Raw genomic sequence first — 24,089 nt, 5'->3', positions numbered from 1 at the left:
GGTAGCAGCCATCTTGAAATGAGGTCATCGACTCGGTCTGCCCTTATACACTCTCATGCCCATATATGGTAGTAAGTCACGCTGTAGATTTTAAGGCACAGCTCAATAGCAGAGGAACCATGTCTTTGCAGATGGGGAACAGTTCTCATACCAGACTGAATTGAATACAAAACAAATCTAATAGGGTCCTCAAATATGGGACTTTACCTTTAAGAGGATTTATTAAAGGTTCTGTCTGGCTCTGGCTGTCAGCTTCTCAAAGTCCCAAATGGCACCCTATTCTTTATATAGTCCACTACTATAGCACCCTATTCCCTATATAGTCCACTACTATAGCACCCTATTCCCTATATAGTCCACGACTATAGCACCCTATTCCCTATATAGGGCACTACTACAGCACCCTATTCCCTATATAGGGCACTACTACAACACCCTATTCCCTATATAGTGCACTACTACTGCACCCTATTCCCTATATAGTGCACTCCTTTTGACCAAAGCCCTGTGGGTAATAGGGTTAAACGTGGGACGCACCAAGGTTGTAGCCGTGCTGAGTGAGAGTGAACCGGGTTAACCTTGAATGGCATGGTGAGAGAGAGAGAGGAGGTTTTCCTCTTATTGACTTGGGGTATTTCAGCTTTAATATTGCAGATAGATTGTGGCTTCTATCAATGTCATTGTCTGCATCATTTCCAATCCCCCATATATATTTTTTGTAAATATACAGTGTATATACTTTTTAAAAGTATTGATATTCTCCTTTGTTATTTTCCCCTAACCCTACCACCCTCCTCTAATTAGAGTAAACTAATGGACAAAAGCACTTAGGCTTATATGGGCTATATACATTTTACAGACACAGTATGTTTTACAATCTCTCTACCGCTCTGTCTTTCTCTCTCTTTCTGTCTCTCTCACACTCCGTCTCTGTCAATCTCTCTACCTCTCTGTCTTTCTCTCTCTTTCTGTCTCTCTCACACTCCGTCTCTGTCAATCTCTCTACCTCTCTGTCTTTCTCTCTCTTTCTGTCTCTCTCACACTCCGTCTCTGTCAATCTCTCTACCTCTCTGTCTTTCTCTCTCTTTCTGTCTCTCTCACACTCCGTCTCTGACATAATTTACAAACTGAGCGTTTATGTTTAGTGAGTCTGCCAGATCAGAGGCAATAGGGATGAGCAGTGATGTTCTCTTGACAAGTGTGTGAATTGGACCATTTTCCTGTCAAAAGTAAAGTACAGACCCCTAAAAGTAGTACTTTAAAGTATTTCTACTTAAGTACTTTACTCCACTGCTCTCACACTACGTCTCTCTCTCTCCCTCCCTTCCTCTCTCCCTGTCTCTCTCTCTCCCTTCATCTCTCTCTCCCTTCCTCTATTTCTCTCTCTCTCTCTCTCTCTCCCTTCCTCTCTCTCCCTTCCTCTCTCCCTCTCTCTCTCTCCCCTTCCTCTCTCCCTCCCTTCCTCTCTCCCTGTCTCTCTCTCTCCCTTCCTCTCTCTCTCCCTTCCCCTCTCTCTCTCTCTCTCTCTAGCTCTCTCTCTCTCTCTCTCTCCCTTCCTCTCTCTCTCTCTCTCTCTCCCTTCCTCTCTCTCTCTCTCTCTCAATTCAATTCAATTCAATTCAAGGGCTTTATTGGCATGGGAAACATGTGTTAACATTGCCAAAGCAAATGAGGTAGATAATATATAAAGTGGATATATAAAGTGAAATAAACAATACAAATTAACAGTAAACATTACACATACAGAAGTTTCAAAACAATAAAGACATTACAAATGTCATATTATATATATACAGTGTTTTAACAATGTACAAATGGTTAAAGGACACAAGATAAAATAAATAGGCATAAATATGGGCTGTATTTACAATGGTGTGTGCTCTTCACTGGTTGCCCTTTTCTCGTGGCAACAGGTCACAAATCTTGCTGCTGTGATGGCACACTGTGGAATTTCACCCAGTAGATATGGGAGTTTATCAAAATTGGATTTGTTTTCGAATTCTTTGTGGATCTGTGTAATCTGAGGGAAATATGTCTCTCTCTCTCTCTCTCTCTCTCTCTCTCTCTCTCTTTCTCCCTTCCTATATCTCTCTCCCTTCCTCTCTCCCTGTCTTAGAGGGATGAACCTAATTATGGAGTCTCTTGTTTTGAAGCCGAGGATTAACCACAGTAATCCGAAGAGTAACACCTGAAACCCAGCAATGCAGCGATGCTTTAACAACACTGACAGTCAGATGATCTCAGCCACACCCACAACAGCATCCCACACCCACAACAGCATCCCACACCCACAACAGCATCCCACACCCACAAGAGCACCCCACACCCACAACAGCATCCCACACCCACAACCGCATCCCATATCCACAACAGCATCCCACACCCACAACAGCATCCCACACCCACAACAGCATCCCACACCCACAACAGCATCCCACACCCACAACAGCATCCCACATCCACAACTGCATCCCACATCCACAACAGCATCCCATATCCACAACAGCATCCCATATCCACAACAGCATCCCATATCCACAACAGCATCCCACATCCACAACAGCATCCCATATCAACAACAGCATCCCATATCCACAACAGCATCCCATACCCACAACAGCATCCCATTCCCACAACAGCATCCCACATCCACAACAGCATCCCATATCTACAACAGCATCCCATATCCACAACAGCATCCCACATCCACAACAGCATCCCATATCCACAACAGCATCCCACACCCACAACAGCATCCCACATCCACAACAGCATCCCACATCCACAACAGCATCCCACACCCACAACAGCATCCCACACCCACAACAGCATCCCACACCCACAACAGCATCCCACATCCACAACAGCATCCCACACCCACAACAGCATCCCACACCCACAACAGCATCCCATATCCACAACAGCATCCCACATCCACAACAGCATCCCACACCCACAACAGCATCCCACACCCACAACAGCATCCCACACCCACAACAGCATCCCACACCCACAACAGCATCCCACACCCACATCCGTGTCTCATAGTTTTGATGTTTCAGTGGTATTAGGAACCTCTTTCTATCTCTCTCTCTCTCTCTCTCTCTCTCTTTCCCTCTCTCTCTCGCTCTCTCTCTCTTTCCCTCTCTCTCTCTTTCTCACTCTGCCCCCTCCATCTCTCTCCTCATTTTCCCACCACAGTGACAGCATCGCCTTCACTCTTTTCAGAAAAAGCATGAGCAGCGTTTTGGCACCAATACATTTCCCTCTTCTATTAATTGGCTCGTCACCCGATGCTCAGTACTGAAGGAGTAATGTCTGTTTAAGTGGGTTCCAGCCTCGCACAGTGCACTCAGGTGTGTCTCTCTGCCCTCACTAAGGTGTTGGATGTAAAATATTACTAGGTCTTTGAGAGTTTATTCAGAAGATAACAGCTCTGTAAATATTATTTCCTGGTGCCCCGACTCTCTAGTTAATTACATTTACATGATTAGCTCAATCAGGTGATATTAATTGCGGAGGAATTATTTTATAGAATAGCATGTCATATCACTTAATCCGGCATAGCCAAAGACACTACCGTATCTAGCAGCTGTAATGATGTGGCAGCTGCGTTCATATAGATGATGTTGCCGCGGTCTAGGAACGGTAGGAACATGGACTATTTAGCGAGAGGCCGGACCCTATTTCTATAGAAGAAGCCAATTTGTATTCTCAAGTTTCTTAACTAACTCATCAATATGGTTTTTAAAAGACAGCTTTTCATCGATCCAGATGCCCAGGTATTTGTACCACGGACATGATCAATATGGAAACCATCCAAAGTATGCTAAAGGTTTTCAATAATAGAATGGCAGTTTCAAGTTGTATTTGTTATATGTATATGAGTAGGGAGGGATAGCTGTGTTCTCTGAGTAGGGAGGGATAGCTGTGTCCTCTGAGTAGGGAGGGATAGCTGTGTTCTCTGAGTAGGGAGGGATAGCTGTGTCCTCTGAGTAGGGAGGGATAGCTGTGTCCTCTGAGTAGGGAGGGATAGCTGTGTCCTCTGAGTAGGGAGGGATAGCTGTGTTCTCTGAGTAGGGAGGGATAGCTGTGTCCTCTGAGTAGGGAGGGATAGCTGTGTCCTCTGAGTAGGAAGGGATAGCTGTGTCCTCTGAGTAGGGAGGGATAGCTGTGTCCTCTGAGTAGGGAGGGATAGCTGTGTCCTTTGAGTAGGGAGGGATAGCTGTGTCCTTTGAGTAGGGAGGGATAGCTGTGTCCTCTGAGTAGGGAGGGATAGCTGTGTCCTCCGAGTAGGGAGGGATAGCTGTGTCCTCCGAGTAGGGAGGGATAGCTGTGTCCTCTGAGTAGGGAGGGATAGCTGTGTCCTCTGAGTAGGGAGGGATAGCTGTGTCCTCTGAGTAGGGAGGGATAGCTGTGTCCTCTGAGTAGGGAGGGATAGCTGTGTCCTCTGAGTAGGAAGGGATAGCTGTGTCCTCTGAGTAGGGAGGGATAGCTGTGTCCTCTGAGTAGGGAGGGATAGCTGTGTCCTCTGAGGAGGGAGGGATAGCTGTGTCCTCTGAGTAGGGAGGGATAGCTGTGTCCTCTGAGTAGGGAGGGATAGCTGTGTCCTCTGAGTAGGGAGGGATAGCTGTGTCCTCTGAGTAGGGAGGGATAGCTGTGTCCTCTGAGTAGGGAGGGATAGCTGTGTCCTCTGAGGAGGGAGGGATAGCTGTGTCCTCTGAGTTGGGAGGGATAGCTGTGTTCTCTGAGTAGGGAGGGATAGCTGTTTCCTCTGAGTTGGGAGGGATAGCTGTGTCCTCTGAGTAGGGAGGGATAGCTGTGACCTCTGAGTAGGGAGGGATAGCTGTGTCCTCCGAGTAGGGAGGGATAGCTGTGTCCTCTGAGTAGGGAGGGATAGCTGTGTCCTCTGAGGAGGGAGGGATAGCTGTGTCCTCTGACTAGGGAGGGATAGCTGTATTTTATTTTCTTCTGTCCTTCTCTCTCTTCTTCACTCTCCTTCTCTCTCTCTCTCTCTCTCTCTCTCTTTCTCTCTCTCTCTCTCTCTGTCTCTCTCTCTCTCTCTCTCTCTCTCTCTCTCTCTCTCTCTCTCTCTCTCTCTCTCTCTCTCTCCCCAACAGAGCAGGGCTCCTCTCTCTGCCTTGTCCCTGGTTGACTGTCCCCTGGTTGACTGTCCCTGGTTGACTGTCCCTGGTTGAGGACATGCAGTATCAGTGGTTGCTATGGAGCTCAGAATCATCCGTTTAAACAGATCAGTGATTATTATTATTTGACCCTGCTGGTCATCTATGATCATTTGAACATCTTGGCCATGTTCTGTTATAATCTCCACCCGGCACAGCCAGAAGAGGACTGGCCACCCCTCATAGCCTGGTTCCTCTCTAGGTTTCTTCCTAGGTTTTGGCCTTTCTATGGAGTTTTTCCTAGCCACCGTGCTTCTACACCTGCATTGCTTGCTGTTTGGGGTTTTAGGCTGGGTTTCTGTACAGCACTTTGAGATATCAGCTGATGTAAGAAGGGCTTTATACATTTGATTTGATTTGATTTGATTTGATCTGTGACTGTAAACAGAATTGAGTGACCGTACACATCACTCCTGCCGTCTCTATGAGCTCGGCAGTGAAGAACATTTTTGTTCATGTGTCCAAGGCTGATATTTTAGTCATCCAATGGTCTATTTCTCTCCGCAGGGCGCATGTCTTTCTCTCATGTGTTGTCGTTTACGAATGTTATCCCTTTTCTTGTCTTCTTCCTGCTTCAGGACTGTATCCAGCTAAACCAGTACAAGCTGAAGAGTGAGATCGGCAAGGTGAGCCTAGACCTAACGCAGAACACCCCGGGTTTAATTCTTCTTCTCTTTCTGATATTGGTATAGCGTGTTTCTTTACCATTGTGTCCCTGTTGTATCGAACTGTCTCCCATTGATTATACAGTCTGTTATGATTAACACCAAAGACAAAATCAATATTATCCCTGAGCGGAATAGCCCATGTTCACTTACCTTATGTCAACCCTGCTGGTGTTATCCATGCGCTGTCTCTGTCTGTCTGGGTCTTTCTCTGTCTGGGTCTGTCTGGGTCTATCTCTGTCTGGGTCTGTCTGGGTCTATCTTTGTCTGGGTCTATCTCTGTCTGGGTCTGTCTGGGTCTATCTTTGTCTGGGTCTATCTCTGTCTGGGTCTATCTCTGTCTGGGTCTGTGTCTGTTTGGGTCTGTCTCTGTCTGGGCCTGTCTGGGTCTATCTTTGTCTGGGTCTATCTTTGTCTGCGTCTATCTTTGTCTGGGTCTATCTCTGTCTGTGTCTATCTCTGTCTGGGTCTGTGTCTGTCTGGGTCTGTCTGGATCCATCTCTGTCTGGGTCTATCTCTGTCTGGGTCTATCTCTATCTGGGTATGTCTCTGTCTGGGTCTATCTCTGTCTGGGTCTATCTCTGTCTGGGTCTATCTCTGTCTGGGTCTGTCTCTGTCTGGGTCTGTCTGGGTCTGCCTTGTAACAATCTCCATTTAAAGGGCCTGACCATCAATAGAAGACGGACATCTTTTAGATGTACAGTCGTAGCTGTTCCCTCTATAGCTCATATTAGAGTCCTAGGGGTATCCACGGGGGCTCCAGTCGGTCCATAGTATTCTCTAGCTGGCTACCTCTTCATCTTGGAGGGGAGATGTGTTAGAAAATGTACTAGAAAGAGGAGCTGAAGCAAAGTGGTAGCTCCACCCCAAACTCTTTACAATTTACAGGCAAGCCTATGGGTCAAATGTTCCCTCCCCTTCCGAAATTTGAAAAGATGCGAAATCGTGATTTGTCCAAATGATATGTTATGCGCGTCTGTCCACTAGATATTAGCTGTCTCCTAATCCAACAAGTGGTTTCTCTTAAGAATGATCCCTCAGGCTATTTGTAGTGTCTGTCTCCTAATCCAACAAGTGGTTTCTCTTAAGAATGATCCCTCAGGCTATTTGTACTGTCTGTCTCCTAATCCAACAAGTGGTTTCTCTTAAGAATGATCCCTCAGGCTATTTGTACTGTCTGTCTCCTAATCCAACAAGTGGTTTCTCTTAAGAATGATCCCTCAGGCTATTTGTACTGTCTGCCTCCTAATCCAACAAGTGGTTTCTCTTAAAAATGATCCCTCAGGCTATTTGTACTGTCTGTCTCCTAATCCAACAAGAGGTTTCTCTTAAGAATGATCCCTCAGGCTATTTGTACTGTCTGTCTCCTAATCCAACAAGTGGTTTCTCTTAAGAATGATCCATCAGGCTATTTGTACTGTCTGTCTCCTAATCCAACAAGTGGTTTCTCTTAAGAATGATCCCTCAGGCTATTTGTACTGTCTGTCTCCTAATCCAACAAGTGGTTTCTCTTAAGAATGATCCCTCAGGCTATTTGTACTGTCTGCCTCCTAATCCAACAAGTGGTTTCTCTTAAGAATGATCCCTCAGGCTATTGTACTGTCTGTCTCCTAATCCAACAAGAGGTTTCTCTTAAGAATGATCCCTCAGGCTATTTGTACTGTCTGTCTCCTAATCCAACAAGTGGTTTCTCTTAAGAATGATCCCTCAGGCTATTTGTACTGTCTGTCTCCTAATCCAACAAGTGGTTTCTCTTAAGAATGATCCCTCAGGCTATTTGTACTGTCTGTCTCCTAATCCAACAAGAGGTTTCTCTTAAGAATGATCCCTCAGGCTATTTGTACTGTCTGTCTCCTAATCCAACAAGTGGTTTCTCTTAAGAATGATCCCTCAGGCTATTTGTACTGTCTGTCTCCTAATCCAACAAGAGGTTTCTCTTAAGAATGATCCCTCAGGCTATTTGTACTGTCTGCCTCCTAATCCAACAAGTGGTTTCTCTTAAGAATGATCCCTCAGGCTATTTGTACTGTCTGTCTCCTAATCCAACAAGTGGTTTCTCTTAAGAATGATCCCTCAGGCTATTTGTACTGTCTGTCTCCTAATCCAACAAGTGGTTTCTCTTAAGGATGATCCCTCAGGCTATTTGTACTGTCTGTCTCCTAATCCAACAAGTGGTTTCTCTTAAGGATGATCCCTCAGGCTATTTGTACTGTCTGTCTCCTAATCCAACAAGTGGTTTCTCTTAAGAATGATCCCTCAGGCTATTTGTACTGTCTGTCTCCTAATCCAACAAGTGGTTTCTCTTAAAAATGATCCCTCAGGCTATTTGTACTGTCTGTCTCCTGTTTTATGAAAGCCTGTGGACGAGTCACGTTGCTTTGATGTGAACTTGAATCATACTTTAGAGCGTGTCCATGAAGCATCTCATCCTGTTTCCTCTGACTACTGAATGCTTTAGAGCACTGGGACTGGGGTGAATTTCTAAGAGGTGTTCCGTTCCACAGATGATTCATTCCACACCTACTAAGACTAGATAAACCCAACAGAGATACTCTATAATAACATAGAGAGAAACACTATAATAAAATATATAGATACACTATAATAACACTCTAATAACATAGAGATACACTATAATAACATAGAGATACACAATAATAACATAGAGAGAAACACGATAATAACACTATAATAACATAGAGAGATACACTATAATAACATTATAATAACATATAGATACACTATAATAACATTATAATAACATAGAGATACACTATAATAACATAGAGATACACTATAATAACATAGAGATACACTATAATAACATAGAGATACACTATAATAACATAGAGATACACTATAATAACATAAAGAGATACACTATAATAACATAGAGATACACTATAATAACATAGAGATACACTATAATAACATTATTATAACATAGAGATACACTATAATAACATAGAGATACATTATAATAACATAGAGATACACTATAATAACATAGAGATACACTATAATAACATAGATATACACTATAATAACATAGAGATACACTATAATAACATAGAGATACACTTTAATAACATAGAGATACACTATAATAACATAGAGATACACTTTAATAACATAGAGAGATGGACTAAATATGCTGCATTATTGACATGTCTCTCTCCTCTCCTGTGACTTTGCAGGGCTCCTACGGGGTTGTCAAACTGGTCTACAATGACAATGATGACAATCACTATGTAAGTGACCAGCGTGTGTTTGTTTGGTGTGTGTGTGTGTGTGTGTATGTGTGTGTGTGTGTGTGTGTGTGTGTGTGTGTGTGTGTGTGTGTGTGTGCGTGTGCGTGTGCGTGTGCGTGTGTGTGTGTGTGTATGTGTGTGTGTGTGTGCGTGTGTGTGTATGTGTGTGTGTGTGTGTGTGTGTGTGTGTTAGCCCTCTTTCTACTTGTAAAAGGAGTCAATTATGATCCATCAGCCATTTTCAGCTCTTTGTGAAGTGGAACGTTTTAGTAGCTTGAAATGATAATGGCCCAACTCAAGGCCTTTATCTACCTGCACACTGTCTTAGTTGTCCGTCCCCTGTGTGTGTGTGTGTGTGTGTGTGTGTGTGTGTGTGTGTGTGTGTGTGTGTGTGTGTGTGTGTGTGTGTGTGTGTGTGTGTGTGTGCACGCGCGCGTGTGTGTGCGCGTGTGTGTGTGTGTGTGCGTGTGTGTGTGCGTGTGTGTGATTCATGTTAGCGGTGTCGATGCAAAGCGATCACATCAGAAAGGGTTCTCCGTTCCCCGTCTTAGTGCTCATGCTGACAGTGAGATGGCCTGTACTGTAAATGCACGGACAGATTGCATGGTTCAAATCAGAGACAGACTGGTCTCATCTGGAGAGAGAGAGATGGATGCAGAGGTACTGAGAGAGAGAAAGGGACAGAACGAGAGATAGGGGGAGAGAGGGGGGAGAGAGGGTGGTGAGAGAAAGAGAGAGAGAGAAAAGGAGAGAGATGAGAGAGATTGAGGTTTGCTCCTGGATAAAAACAAGGAGAGATGGATGAGGGAAAAAAAGTATGACATCACAACAGCAAAAATGTATGACATCACAACAACAAAAAAGTATGACATCACAACAACAAAAAAGTATGACATCACAACTGGAAGTCGCTCTGGAGAAGAGCGTCTGCTAAGTGACTCAAATGTAATGTAACATGAGGAAGAGGAAGGCACAGGATTGAATTATATTTCCAGGCATTCCAGACTTGAATCTGTACATCTGTGTCCACAGTGAGAGCTCAAGGTGGGGGTTCTGTTATACATCCTCACACAGAGTACCAGTAACCTTCTAATGGTAAAGATGCTGGACGACAAGAAAGGCATCGCTGTAACAGATTTTGCAACAGATTATTTTGTGATTTGTTTTTTTGTTGTTGTCCAGTTTTTCACGCTCTAATCGTGTAGACAATCTACAGTCTATCGTAGATTACAAGATCATCTCTGATGTCATCTCTCTGTGCCAGCCGAAGGGACTGTTTTCCATGAGGATGGTAGTCGCTCTAATCACTTCCTCTAAAGCTCTGCTGTGCCCAGATCTTTTGAGTGTTCAAAATATACTTTTGTGTTAGAGTTTCTGTCACTGAGGGGTTATCAGATTGGTGGAATCCTTTTTGAAAGTTGCATAAACACACGGGCCAATAAAATAAAGCCGTGGACGTTAGGTTGAGGTGGAGTTCATGCTAGAGCATGACATAGGCAACAGTCCGAGGAGTTCATGCTAGAGCGCGACATAGGCAACAGTCCATAGAGTTCATGCTAGTGCACGACATAGGCAACAGTCCGTAGAGTTCATGCTAGAGCACGACATAGGCAACAGTCCGTGGAGTTCATGCTAGAGCACGACATAGGCAACAGTCCGTGGAGTTCATGCTAGAGCACGACATAGGCAACAGTCCGTGGAGTTCATGCTAGAGCACGACACAAGGCAACAGTCCGTGGAGTTCATGCTAGAGCACGACATGGCAACAGTCCGTGGAGTTCATGCTAGAGCACGACATAGGCAACAGTCCGTGGAGTTCATGCTAGAGCACGACATAGGCAACAGTCCGTGGAGTTCATGCTAGAGCGCGACATAGGCAACAGTCCGTGGAGTTCATGCTAGAGCGCGACATAGGCAACAGTCCGTGGAGTTCATGCTAGAGCACGGCATAGGCAACAGTCCTCTAAAGCTCTGCTGTGCCCAGATCTTTTGAGTGTTCAAAATATACTTTTGTGGTAGAGTTTCTGTCACTGAGGGGTTATCAGATTGGTGGAATCCTTTTTGAAAGTTGCATAAACACACGGGCCAATAAAATAAAGCCGTGGACGTTAGGTTGAGGTGGAGTTCATGCTAGAGCATGACATAGGCAACAGTCCGAGGAGTTCATGCTAGAGCACGACACAGGCAACAGTCCGTGGAGTTCATGCTGGAGCACGACATAGGCAACAGTCCGTGGAGTTCATGCTAGAGCGCGACATAGGCAACAGTCCGTGGAGTTCATGCTAGAGCGCGACATAGGCAACAGTCCATAGAGTTCATGCTAGAGAACGACATAGGCAACAGTCCGTAGAGTTCATGCTAGAGCGCGACATAGGCAACAGTCCGTGGAGTTCATGCTAGAGCGCGACATAGGCAACAGTCCATAGAGTTCATGCTAGAGCACGACATAGGCAACAGTCCGTAGAGTTCATGCTAGAGCACGACATAGGCAACAGTCCGTGGAGTTCATGCTAGAGCACGACATAGGCAACAGTCCGTGGAGTTCATGCTAGAGCACGACATAGGCAACAGTCCGTGGAGTTCATGCTAGAGCACGACACAAGGCAACAGTCCGTGGAGTTCATGCTAGAGCACGACATGGCAACAGTCCGTGGAGTTCATGCTAGAGCACGACATAGGCAACAGTCCGTGGAGTTCATGCTAGAGCACGACATAGGCAACAGTCCGTGGAGTTCATGCTAGAGCGCGACATAGGCAACAGTCCGTGGAGTTCATGCTAGAGCTCGACATAGGCAACAGTCCGTGGAGTTCATGCTAGAGCACGGCATAGGCAACAGTCCTCTAAAGCTCTGCTGTGCCCAGATCTTTTGAGTGTTCAAAATATACTTTTGTGGTAGAGTTTCTGTCACTGAGGGGTTATCAGATTGGTGGAATCCTTTTTGAAAGTTGCATAAACACACGGGCCAATAAAATAAAGCCGTGGACGTTAGGTTGAGGTGGAGTTCATGCTAGAGCATGACATAGGCAACAGTCCGAGGAGTTCATGCTAGAGCACGACACAGGCAACAGTCCGTGGAGTTCATGCTGGAGCACGACATAGGCAACAGTCCGTGGAGTTCATGCTAGAGCGCGACATAGGCAACAGTCCGTGGAGTTCATGCTAGAGCGCGACATAGGCAACAGTCCATAGAGTTCATGCTAGAGAACGACATAGGCAACAGTCCGTAGAGTTCATGCTAGAGCGCGACATAGGCAACAGTCCGTGGAGTTCATGCTAGAGCGCGACATAGGCAACAGTCCATAGAGTTCATGCTAGAGCACGACATAGGCAACAGTCCGTAGAGTTCATGCTAGAGCACGACATAGGCAACAGTCCGTGGAGTTCATGCTAGAGCACGACATAGGCAACTGTCCGTGGAGTTCATGCTAGAGCACCACATAGGCAACAGTCCGTAGAGTTCATGCTAGAGCGCGACATAGGCAACAGTCCGTGGAGTTCATGCTAGAGCACGACATAGGCAACAGTTCGTGGAGTTCATGCTAGAGCAGGACATAGGCAACAGTCCGTGGAGTTCATGCTAGAGCACGACATAGGCAACAGTCCGTGGAGTTCATGCTAGAGCACGACATAGGCAACAGTCCGTGGAGTTCATACTAGAGCACGACATGTCAACAGTCCGTGGAGTTCGCCCTGTATGTTAATACCTAAAGGCCGATGGGTCGACATAGGCAACAGTACGTGGAGTTCATGCTAGAGCACGACATGTCAACAGTCCGTGGAGTTCATGCTAGAGCACGACATGTCAACAGTCCGTGGAGTTCATACTAGAGCACGACATAGGCAACAGTCCGTGGAGTTCGCCCTGTATGTTAATACCTAAAGGCCGATGGGTCGACATAGGCAACAGTACATGGAGTTCATGCTAGAGCACGACATAGGCAACAGTCCGTAGAGCGACTACCTAAAGGCTGATGGGTCGACATGTCAACAGTCCGTGGAGCGACTACCTAAAGGCCGATGGGTCGACATGTCAACAGTCCGTGGAGCGACTACCTAAAGGCCGATGGGTCGACATGTCAACAGTCCGTGGAGCGACTACCTAAAGGCTGATGGGTCGACATGTCAACAGTCCGTAGAGCGACTACCTAAAGGCCGATGGGTCGACATGTCAACAGTCCGTAGAGCGACTACCTAAAGGCTGATGGGTCGACATGTCAACAGTCCGTGGAGCGACTACCTAAAGGCTGATGGGTCGACATGTCAACAGTCCGTAGAGCGACTACCTAAAGGCCGATGGGTCGACATGTCAACAGTCCGTGGAGCGACTACCTAAAGGCCGATGGGTCGACATGTCAACAGTCCGTGGAGCGACTACCTAAAGGCCGATGGGTCGACATGTCAACAGTCCGTGGAGCGACTACCTAAAGGCCGATGGGTCGACATGTCAACAGTCCGTGGAGCGACTACCTAAAGGCCGATGGGTCGACATGTCAACAGTCCGTGGAGCGACTACCTAAAGGCCGATGGGTCGACATGTCAACAGTCCGTGGAGCGACTACCTAAAGGCCGATGGGTCGACATGTCAACAGTCCGTGGAGCGACTACCTAAAGGCTGATGGGTCGACATGTCAACAGTCTGTGGAACGACTACCTAAAGGCCGATGGGTCGACATGTCAACAGTCCGTGGAGCGACTACCTAAAGGCCGATGGGTCGACATGTCAACAGTCCGTGGAGCGACTACCTAAAGGCCGATGGGTCGACATGTCAACAGTCCGTGGAACGACTACCTAAAGGCCGATGGGTCGACATGTCAACAGTCCGTGGAGCGACTACCTAAAGGCCGATGGGTCGACATGTCAACAGTCCGTGGAGCGACTACCTAAAGGCCGATGGGTCGACATGTCAACAGTCCGTGGAACGACTACCTAAAGGCCGATGGGTCGACATGTCAACAGTCCGTGGAACGACTACCTAAAGGCCGATGGGTCGACATGTCAACAGTCCGTGGAGCGACTACCTAAAGGCCGATGGGTCGACATGTCAACAGTCCGTGGAGCGACTACCTAAAGGCCGATGGGTCGACATGTCAACAGTCCGTGGAGCGACTACCTAAAGGCCGATGGGTCGACATGTCAACAGTCCGTAGAGCGACTACCTAAAGGCCGATGGGTCGACATGTCAACAGTCCGTGGAGCGACTACCTAAAGACCGATGGGTCGACATGTCAACAGTCCGTGGAGCGACTACCTAAAGGCCGATGGGTCGACATGTCAACAGTCTGTGGAGCGACTACCTAAAGGCCGATGGGTCGACATGTCAACAGTCCGTGGAACGACTACCTAAAGGCCGATGGGTCGACATGTCAACAGTCCGTGGAACGACTACCTAAAGGCCGATGGGTCGACATGTCAACAGTCCGTGGAGCGACTACCTAAAGGCCGATGGGTCGACATGTCAACAGTCCGTGGAGCGACTACCTAAAGGCCGATGGGTCGACATGTAAACAGTCCGTGGAGCGACTACCTAAAGGCCGATGGGTCGACATGTCAACAGTCCGTGGAGCGACTACCTAAAGACCGATGGGTCGACATGTCAACAGTCCGTGGAGCGACTACCTAAAGGCCGATGGGTCGACATGTCAACAGTCTGTGGAGCGACTACCTAAAGGCCGATGGGTCGACATGTCAACAGTCCGTGGAACGACTACCTAAAGGCCGATGGGTCGACATGTCAACAGTCCGTGGAACGACTACCTAAAGGCCGATGGGTCGACATGTCAACAGTCCGTGGAGCGACTACCTAAAGGCCGATGGGTCGACATGTCAACAGTCCGTGGAGCGACTACCTAAAGGCCGATGGGTCGACATGTCAACAGTCCGTGGAACGACTACCTAAAGGCCGATGGGTCGACATGTCAACAGTCCGTGGAGCGACAACCTAAAGGCCGATGGGTCGACATGTCAACAGTCCGTGGAACGACTACCTAAAGGCCGATGGGTCGACATGTCAACAGTCCGTGGAGCGACTACCTAAAGGCCGATGGGTCGACATGTCAACAGTCCGTGGAGCGACTACCTAAAGGCCGATGGGTCAACATGTCAACAGTCCGTGGAACGACTACCTAAAGGCCGATGGGTCGACATGTCAACAGTCCGTGGAGCGACTACCTAAAGGCCGATGGGTCGACATGTCAACAGTCCGTGGAGCGACTACCTAAAGGCCGATGGGTCGACATGTCAACAGTCCGTGGAGCGACTACCTAAAGGCCGATGGGTCGACATGTCAACAGTCCGTGGAGCGACTACCTAAAGGCCGATGGGTCGACATGTCAACAGTCCGTGGAACGACTACCTAAAGGCCGATGGGTCGACATGTCAACAGTCCGTGGAGCGACTACCTAAAGGCCGATGGGTCGACATGTCAACAGTCCGTGGAGCGACTACCTAAAGGCCGATGGGTCGACATGTCAACAGTCCGTGGAACGACTACCTAAAGGCCGATGGGTCGACATGTCAACAGTCCGTGGAGCGACTACCTAAAGGCCGATGGGTCGACATGCCAACAGTCCGTGGAACGACTACCTAAAGGCCGATGGGTCGACATGTCAACAGTCCGTGGAGCGACTACCTAAAGGCCGATGGGTCGACATGTCAACAGTCCGTGGAGCGACTACCTAAAGGCCGATGGGTCGACATGTCAACAGTCCGTGGAACGACTACCTAAAGGCCGATGGGTCGACATGTCAACAGTCCGTGGAGCGACTACCTAAAGGCCGATGGGTCGACATGTCAACAGTCCGTGGAGCGACTACCTAATGGCCGATGGGTCGACATGTCAACAGTCCGTGGAACGACTACCTAAAGGCCGATGGGTCGACATGTCAACAGTCCGTGGAGCGACTACCTAAAGGCCGATGGGTTGACATGTCAACAGTCCGTGGAGCGACTACCTAATGGCCGATGGGTCGACATGTCAACAGTCCGTGGAGCGACTACCTAAAGGCCGATGGGTCGACATGTCAACAGTCTGTGGAGCGACTACCTAAAGGCCGATGGGTCGACATGTCAACAGTCCGTGGAGCGACTACCTAAAGGCCGATGGGTCGACATGTCAACAGTCCGTGGAGCGACTACCTAATGGCCGATGGGTCGACATGTCAACAGTCCGTGGAGCGACTACCTAAAGGCCGATGGGTCGACATGTCAACAGTCCGTGGAACGACTACCTAAAGGCCGATGGGTCGACATGTCAACAGTCCGTGGAGTTCATGCTAGAGCACGACATGTCAACAGTCCGTGGAACGACTACCTAAAGGCCGATGGGTCGACATGTCAACAGTCCGTGGAGCGACTACCTAAAGGCCGATGGGTCGACATGTCAACAGTCCGTGGAGTTCATGCTAGAGCACGACATGTCAACAGTCCGTGGAACGACTACCTAAAGGCCGATGGGTCGACATGTCAACAGTCCGTGGAGCGACTACCTAAAGGCCGATGGGTCGACATAGGCAACAGTCCGTGGAGTTCATACTAGAGCACGACATGTCAACAGTCCGTGGAGCGACTACCTAAAGGCCGATGGGTCGACATGTCAACAGTCCGTGGAGCGACTACCTAAAGGCCGATTGGTCTCTGCGCTTTCGACGTATTGAAGTTGATCATGTTGTGAGATGGAAGTTATTTTCTGTTTGCTGTGAGCACACCCCCCTGTTTTTAGTTTTGCTCCACTTTCTGATTTTACTTCCTGTCTTTAAGTTTGATGTGGGTTTTCATTATTTTTGGGTAGATTTAGGAGGTTCTCATGGTAGGTGTCTTAAAGGTCTCGGTTGTCTCTAGTCAACTTTCAGTCCGCCCCCCCCCCCATGAGTGTCTTTCAGAACCCAAATCACTTAAGCGTGAAATGAAGAAGCTAATTATTAGCAGACAGACACGGACTCTCTGACGCTCTCAGAAACAGGAAATAAAACGCCCCTCAACATTTGAATTGACATTTGAGAGACTTACAGAGAGACTTACAGAGAGACTTACGGTTGTGAGGTCATATATTTGAGTAATTTAGCAGACGTTCCTAAACAGAGAGACTTACAGTAGTGAGGTCATACATTTTCAGACTTTAAAAAAAATTGTCATGATCCCCATGGGAATCGAACCCTCAACCATGGTGTTGCAGGGTTGAGTGTTCTCTCTCGTCCAATGCCTGAAAAACAGTAGCAGTGGAAGGGTTGGAGGAGATGTATCACTATAAACAGTAGCAGTAGAAGGGTTGGAGGATATGTATCACTATAAACAGTAGAAGGGTTGGAGGAGATGTATCACTATAAACAGTAGAAGGGTTGGAGGAGATGTATCACTATAAACAGTGGAAGGGTTGCAGGAGATGTAACACTATAAACAGTAGCAGTAGAAGGGTTGGAGGAGATGTAACACTATAAACAGTAGCAGTAGAAGGGTTGGAGGAGATGTATCACTATAAACAGTAACAGACGTACAGACAGTATAGACAGGTAGATACAGACAGTATAGACAAGCACCCAACATTCATAGTCCATCATCAACCCATCCTGCAGAGTAGTCTTTCTCTCTCTCTCCTAATGTCATACTGCTAATGCTCATGGGAAATGGTTCTGTGTCCATCATCAACCCATCCTGCAGAGTAGTCTTTCTCTCTCTCTCCTAAAGTCATACTGCTAATGCTCATGGGAAATGGTTCTGTGTTGAGGAGGGCACAGCTCCCTGACCACTGGGCTGAGAGGGACAGTGTCTTTCCCTTGACTCTGGCGTGGTGGAAACACACCGTAACACACTGTGAAGGACTCCTAATGACTTCCAACTGCTGCTGTCTGTCCTCAACGTGTCTGGAGTCATGAATGGAGGATAAAAGGGACATAAATAAGGATGTGAGGTTGCTGCAGAGAGGGATTGACTCTCACCTGGACACTAGACCACTGGAAACAGAGCAGGTTCCGTTGTGTCATTTAAAATGTAAATTCAAACTTTTTTATTTATTTTTTAAGCCTGTCACATCTGTGAATGTGGAATGTGTTTTGTTGGTTGATTGAAAAACAAGAAACCTAATAACACTTTAAATTGAAAGTTATTTAGCAAGTTGACACTCTTATCCAGAGTGGCAAACAATAACTGCATTCAACGAAATATTTGTTTTAAACATTTTAGTCGAAGACACTCTTACCCAGAGCGATTTACAGCTTAAGATAGCGAGGCGAGACCACCACATATTACAGTCATAGTAAGTACATTTTGTCCTCAATAGAAATAACAGCAGTTCTGGAAACCCTCCTGTTGTCACGTTCTGACCTTTATTTCTGTTTTGTATTTATGTAGTATGGTCAGGGCGTGAGTTGGGTGGGCAGTCTATGTTTGTTTTTCTATGTTTTGGGGCAGTTCTATGTTTTCGGCCTAGTATGGTTCTCTATCAGAGGCAGGTGTCATTAGTTGTCTCTGATTGAGAATCATACTTAGGTAGCCTGGGTTGCACTGTTTGTTTGTGGGTGATTGTCTATGTTAGTGGCTTGTGTCAGCACAGGTCTCATTTTGTAGCTTCACGGTCGTATTTGGTTTATTGTTTTCGTTACTCTTTTGCATAGTGTTCAGTCTTTCTTTATTAAAGATTCACCATGGACACTTACCACGCTGCGTATTGGTCCTCAGATCCATCTCGCCTCTCCTCTTCAGATGAAGAGGAGGACGGCCGTGACAGAATCACCCACCAACCAAGGACCAAGCGGCGTGGTAGAAAACAGCGACGACAGCAGCAGCAGCAGCGGCAGCAACAACAACAGCGGCCGGCTTCACAGGACTACACAACTTGGGAGGAGATAGACAGATGGGCCATCGACCCAGGGAGAGTGCCGGAGCCCGCCTGGGATTCGATGGAGCAGTGCAAGGAAGGTTACAGGAGAATGAGGTTGGCGAAGGCAGCACGGCAGTGCGACAGGTACGAGAGACAGCCCCAAATTTTTTGGGGGGGGGGGCACACGAGGGGTGGAGCTAAGCCAGGTAGCATACCTGCGCTCACTCCTCGTGCTTATTATAAGCAGCAAGATACTGGGCAGGCACCGTGTTATGCGGTTAAGCGCACGGTGTCGCCAGTACGTGTCCATAGCCCGGTGCGCTATAGGACAGCCCCCCGAGAGTGTCATGCGAGTGCGGGCATCGAGCCAGGGCGTCTGGTGCCTGCTCAGCGGGTCTGGTCGCCGGTACGCAGTTTTGGCCCAGGGTATCCTGCGCCGGCTCTGCGTGCTGTGTCTCCGGGGCGCTGGGAGGGTGCAGTGCGTCCTCTGCCTGCGCTCCGCTCGTGCCGGGCGAATGTGGGAATGGAGCCGAAGGGAGAGGTGCGTGTAGTAAGCACTAGATCTCCCGTGCTTACCCACAGCCCGGTTCAACCTGTGCCTGCACTCTGGACGGTCCGGGCTAGAGTGGTTATCCAGCCTGGGGAAGTGGTGCCAAGGTTGCGCACCAGAGCTCCAGTGCTCCCCCACAGCCCGGTCTTTCAGGTGCCTCCTCTTAACCCCAAGCCTCCTGAAGGTCTTCCCAGCCTGGTGGTTCCTGTGGCAGCCCCACGCACCAGGCTGTCTCTCTGTCTCCTCCCTGCAGGTGGTCCTGTCTGTCCGGCGCCGCTGCCGGAGTCTCCCGCCTGTCCGGCGCCTCTGCCGGAGTCTCCCGCCTGTCCGGCGCCTCTGCCGGAGTCTCCCGCCTGTCCGGCGCCTCTGCCGGAGTCTCCCGCCTGTCCGGCGCCTCTGCCGGAGCCTCCCGCCTGTCCGGCGCCTCTGCCGGAGCCTCCCGCCTGTCCGGCGCCTCTGCCGGAGCCTCCCGCCTGTCCGGCGCCTCTGCCGGAGCCTCCCGCCTGTCCGGCGCCTCTGCCGGAGCCTCCCGCCTGTCCGGCGCCTCTGCCGGAGCCTCCCGCCTGTCCGGCGCCGCTGCCGGAGCCCCCCGCCTGTCCGGCGCCGCTGCCGGAGCCCCTCTGCCCAGAGCCCCTCTGTCCCGAGCAGCTGCCCCTCTGTCCCGAGCAGCTGCCCCTCTGTCCCGAGCAGCTGCCCCTCTGTCCCGAGCAGCTGCCCCTCTGTCCCGAGCAGCTGCCCCTCTGTCCCGAGCAGCTGCCCCTCTGTCCCGAGCAGCTGCCCCTCTGTCCCGAGCAGCTGCCCCTCTGTCCAGTGGGGTCATTGAGAGGGGTGGTCATGCTGAGAAAGCCACGGAGGCGGACAATAAGGCGGACTAAGACAATGATGAGGTGGGGTCCGCGTCCCGCGCCAGAGCCGCCACCGCGGACAGACGCCCACCCAGACCCTCCCCTATAGGTCAAGGTTTTGCGGCCGGAGTCCGCACCTTTGGGGGGGGGTACTGTCACGTTCTGACCTTTATTTCTGTTTTGTATTTATGTAGTATGGTCAGGGCGTGAGTTGGGTGGGCAGTCTATGTTTGTTTTTCTATGTTTTGGGGCAGTTCTATGTTTTCGGCCTAGTATGGTTCTCTATCAGAGGCAGGTGTCATTAGTTGTCTCTGATTGAGAATCATACTTAGGTAGCCTGGGTTGCACTGTTTGTTTGTGGGTGATTGTCTATGTTAGTGGCTTGTGTCAGCACAGGTCTCATTTTGTAGCTTCACGGTCGTATTTGGTTTATTGTTTTCGTTACTCTTTTGCATAGTGTTCAGTCTTTCTTTATTAAAGATTCACCATGGACACTTACCACGCTGCGTATTGGTCCTCAGATCCATCTCGCCTCTCCTCTTCAGATGAAGAGGAGGACGGCCGTGACACCTGTAGTAGTATATAATTGTATTTACTGTCAGTGTTATTTAAACCAATGGGAATGAAGCAGCGGTTTGCTATCTCGCCGTGCATTTGTAATCAAACTTAACTGCACTGTATTGGACTGACTCACGGTGCTCTCCCTGGCACTGTTTTTGTTGTTGTTGTTGTAGTTGTAGTAGTGGTAGTAGTAGTAGTAGTAGTAGTAGCAGCAGTAGTAGTAGTAGTAGTAGTAGTAGTAGTAGTAGTAGTAGTAGCAGTGTTGTAGTAGTAGTAGTAGTAGTAGCAGCATCAGCAGCAGTAGTAGTAGTAGTAGTAGTAGTAGCAGTGTAGTAGTAGTAGTAGTAGCAGTAGTGGTAGTAGTATTAGTAGTAGTAGTAGTAGCAGCATCAGCAGTAGTAGTAGTAGTTGTAGTAGTAGTAGTAGTAGTAGTAGTAGTGGTAGTAGTAGTGTAGTAGTTGTAGTGGTAGTATTAGTAGTAGTAGTAGTAGTAGTAGTAGTAGTAGTAGTAGTAGTAGTTGTAGTAGTAGCAGTGTAGTAGTAGCAGTAGTAGTAGTAGTGTAGTAGTAGTAGTAGTAGTAGTAGTAGTAGTAGTAGTAGTACTAGTAGTAGTAGTAGTAGTAGTAGTAGTAGTAGTAGTAATAGTGTAGTAGTAGTAGTGGTAGTACGCTCCCTGTCTGCTGTTTTGCCTGTGAAGTGTAGTTTTCACAGACACATGCACAAACACACACACACAGTTTTGCCTGCGTAGCTTTCCCCTGACACACCTTTTAAATATTCATGACTTTCTCTTCTCTTTGTCGTCCCTATATTCCCTGGCTCTGCTCTGACAAACCAAAGCTTCTCAACTCGTCAGCAATGCAAATCGTCCTTGAACGCAATAAATAAATATAGATATATTTGGCATAGAATGTAGATTCTGCATGGCTCTTAGCAGTTGGTCCCCTTTAGGAATATTACTTTTATCGGTTGAGATTGTCCATCAGGAGAACCCTGGGTTATCTGTTAAGATGGTCCATCAGGAGAACCCTGGGTCTTTTATCTGTTGAGATTGTCCATCAGGAGAACCCTGGGTCTTTTATCTGTTGAGATAGTCCATCAGGAGAACCCTGGGTCTTTTATCTGTTGAGATTGTCCATCAGGAGAACCATGGGTCTTTTATCTGTTGAGATAGTCCATCAGGAGAACCCTGGGTCTTTTATCTGTTGAGATTGTCCATCAGGAGAACCCTGGGTCTTTTATCTGTTGAGATAGTCCATCAGGAGAACCCTGGGTCTTTTATCTGTTGAGATTGTCCATCAGGAGAACCCTGGGTCTTTTATCTGTTGAGATTGTCCATCAGGAGAACCCTGGGTCTTTTATCTGTTGAGATAGTCCATCAGGAGAACCCTGGGTCTTTTATCTGTTGAGATAGTCCATCAGGAGAACCCTGGGTCTTTTAGCGCTTCAGAGAAAATATTAACAGTGCATTCAGAAACTATTCAGACCCCTTCCACATTTTGTTACATTACGGCCTTATTCTAAAATTGATCAAATATATATTTTTTCATCAATCTACACGCAATACCTCATAATGACATAGCGGAAACAGATTTTGCTATGAAACTCGAAATTGAGCTCAGGTGCATCCTGTTTCCATTGATCATCCTTGAGATGTTTCTACAACTTGATTTGAGTCCACTGTGGTAAATTCAGTTGATTGGACATGATTTGGAAAGGCACACACTTGTCTATATCAGGTCCCACAAGCCGTCCCACAAGCCATCCTGAACTTATTCAACAGCCACACCTTTCATTACCAGATTCAGGTGAGGTCTAGAGTGTAGGGAATCAATTGTACCAAATACAATGCTCTTCGTTTTAGAGATGTACACAACCAGTTTATTACTGGCCACCCATTCCAAAACAGAATGCAATTCTTTGTTATAAGTTTCAGTGATTTCACTAAATGTGGTTGCTGACACATACAGGGTTGAATAATCAGCATACATGGACACACGGGTGTTGTTTAAAGCAAGTGTCGGGCCATTGGTAAAAATAGAAAAGAGTAGAGGGCCTAGAGAACTGCCCTGTGGTACACCACACTTTACATGTTTATCATAGATAGCTCTGAATCCACGATATGGCAGATGTTGAAAAGCTATAACACATACACTACCGGTCAACAGTTTTAGATCACTTACTCATTCAAGGCTTTTTCTTAAATTTGTATTATTTTCTACATTGTAGAGTAGTAGTGAAGACATCAAACTATGAAATGACACACATGGAATCACGTAGTAACCAAGAAAGTGTTAAACAAAGCTAAATATATTTTAGATTTGAGATTCTTCAAGGTTGCCACCCTTTGCCTTGATGGCAGCTTTGCACACTCTTGGCATTCTCTCAATCAGCTTCACCTGGAATGCTTTTCCAACAGTCTTGAAGGAGTTCCCACATACACTACCGTTCAAAAGTTTGGGGTCACTTAGAAATGTCCTTGTTTTTGTATGAAAAACACATTTTTGTCCATTAAAATAACATAAAATTGATCAGAAATACAGTGTAGACATTTTTAATGTTGTAAATGACTATTCTAGATGGAAACGGCTGATTTTTTATGGAATATCTACATAGGCGTACAGTGGCCCATTATCAGCAACCATCACTCCTGTGTTCCAATGGCGCGTTGTGTTAGCTAATCCAAGTTTTTCAATTTAAGTGGGAGGCTGGGGTGCACAACTGAGCAAGAGGACAAGTACATTAGAGTGTCTAGTTTGAGAAACAGACGTCTCACAAGTCCTCAACTGGCAGATTCATTAAATAGTACCCGCAAAACACCAGTCTCAACGTCGACAGTGAAGAGGCGACTCCGGGATGCTGGCCTTCTAGGCAGAGTTCCTCTGTCCAGTGTCTGTGTTCTTTTGCCCATTTTAATCTTTTATTTTTATTGGCCAGTCTGAGATATGGCTTTTTCTTTGCAACTCTGCCTAGAAGGCCAGCATCCCGGAGTCACGTCTTCACTGTTGACGTTGAGACTGGTGTTGGAATCAAACATCTCCAATTGGACTCATCAGACCAAAGGACAGATTTCCACCGGTCTAATGTCCATTGCTCCTGTTTCTTGGCCCAAGCAAGTCTCTTCTTCTTATTGGTGTCCTTTAGTGTTGGTTTCTATGCAGCAATTCGACCATGAAGGCCTGATTCACACAGTCTCCTCTGAACAGTTGATGTTGAGTTGT

General features: G+C 47.5%; 1 protein-coding gene across 2 annotated transcripts in view; it reads left to right on the top strand.

Moving 5' to 3' along the window:
• The window catches only part of LOC118966703 (calcium/calmodulin-dependent protein kinase kinase 1-like), a 99,554-nt gene that overhangs the window by 3,469 nt on the left and 71,996 nt on the right, over positions 1-24,089 (top strand). For both annotated transcript variants that reach the window (XM_036989610.1, XM_036989611.1), the window contains exons 2-3: positions 5,762-5,809; positions 9,046-9,099. In XM_036989610.1, coding sequence (XP_036845505.1) covers positions 5,762-5,809; positions 9,046-9,099 — 102 coding nt within the window. The remainder of the gene's footprint in view (positions 1-5,761; positions 5,810-9,045; positions 9,100-24,089) is intronic.

This window comes from Oncorhynchus mykiss, chromosome 10 (assembly GCF_013265735.2).
Source record: "Oncorhynchus mykiss isolate Arlee chromosome 10, USDA_OmykA_1.1, whole genome shotgun sequence".
Classification (NCBI taxonomy): domain Eukaryota; kingdom Metazoa; phylum Chordata; class Actinopteri; order Salmoniformes; family Salmonidae; genus Oncorhynchus; species Oncorhynchus mykiss.
This window is presented reverse-complemented; position numbering and strand designations above follow the sequence as displayed.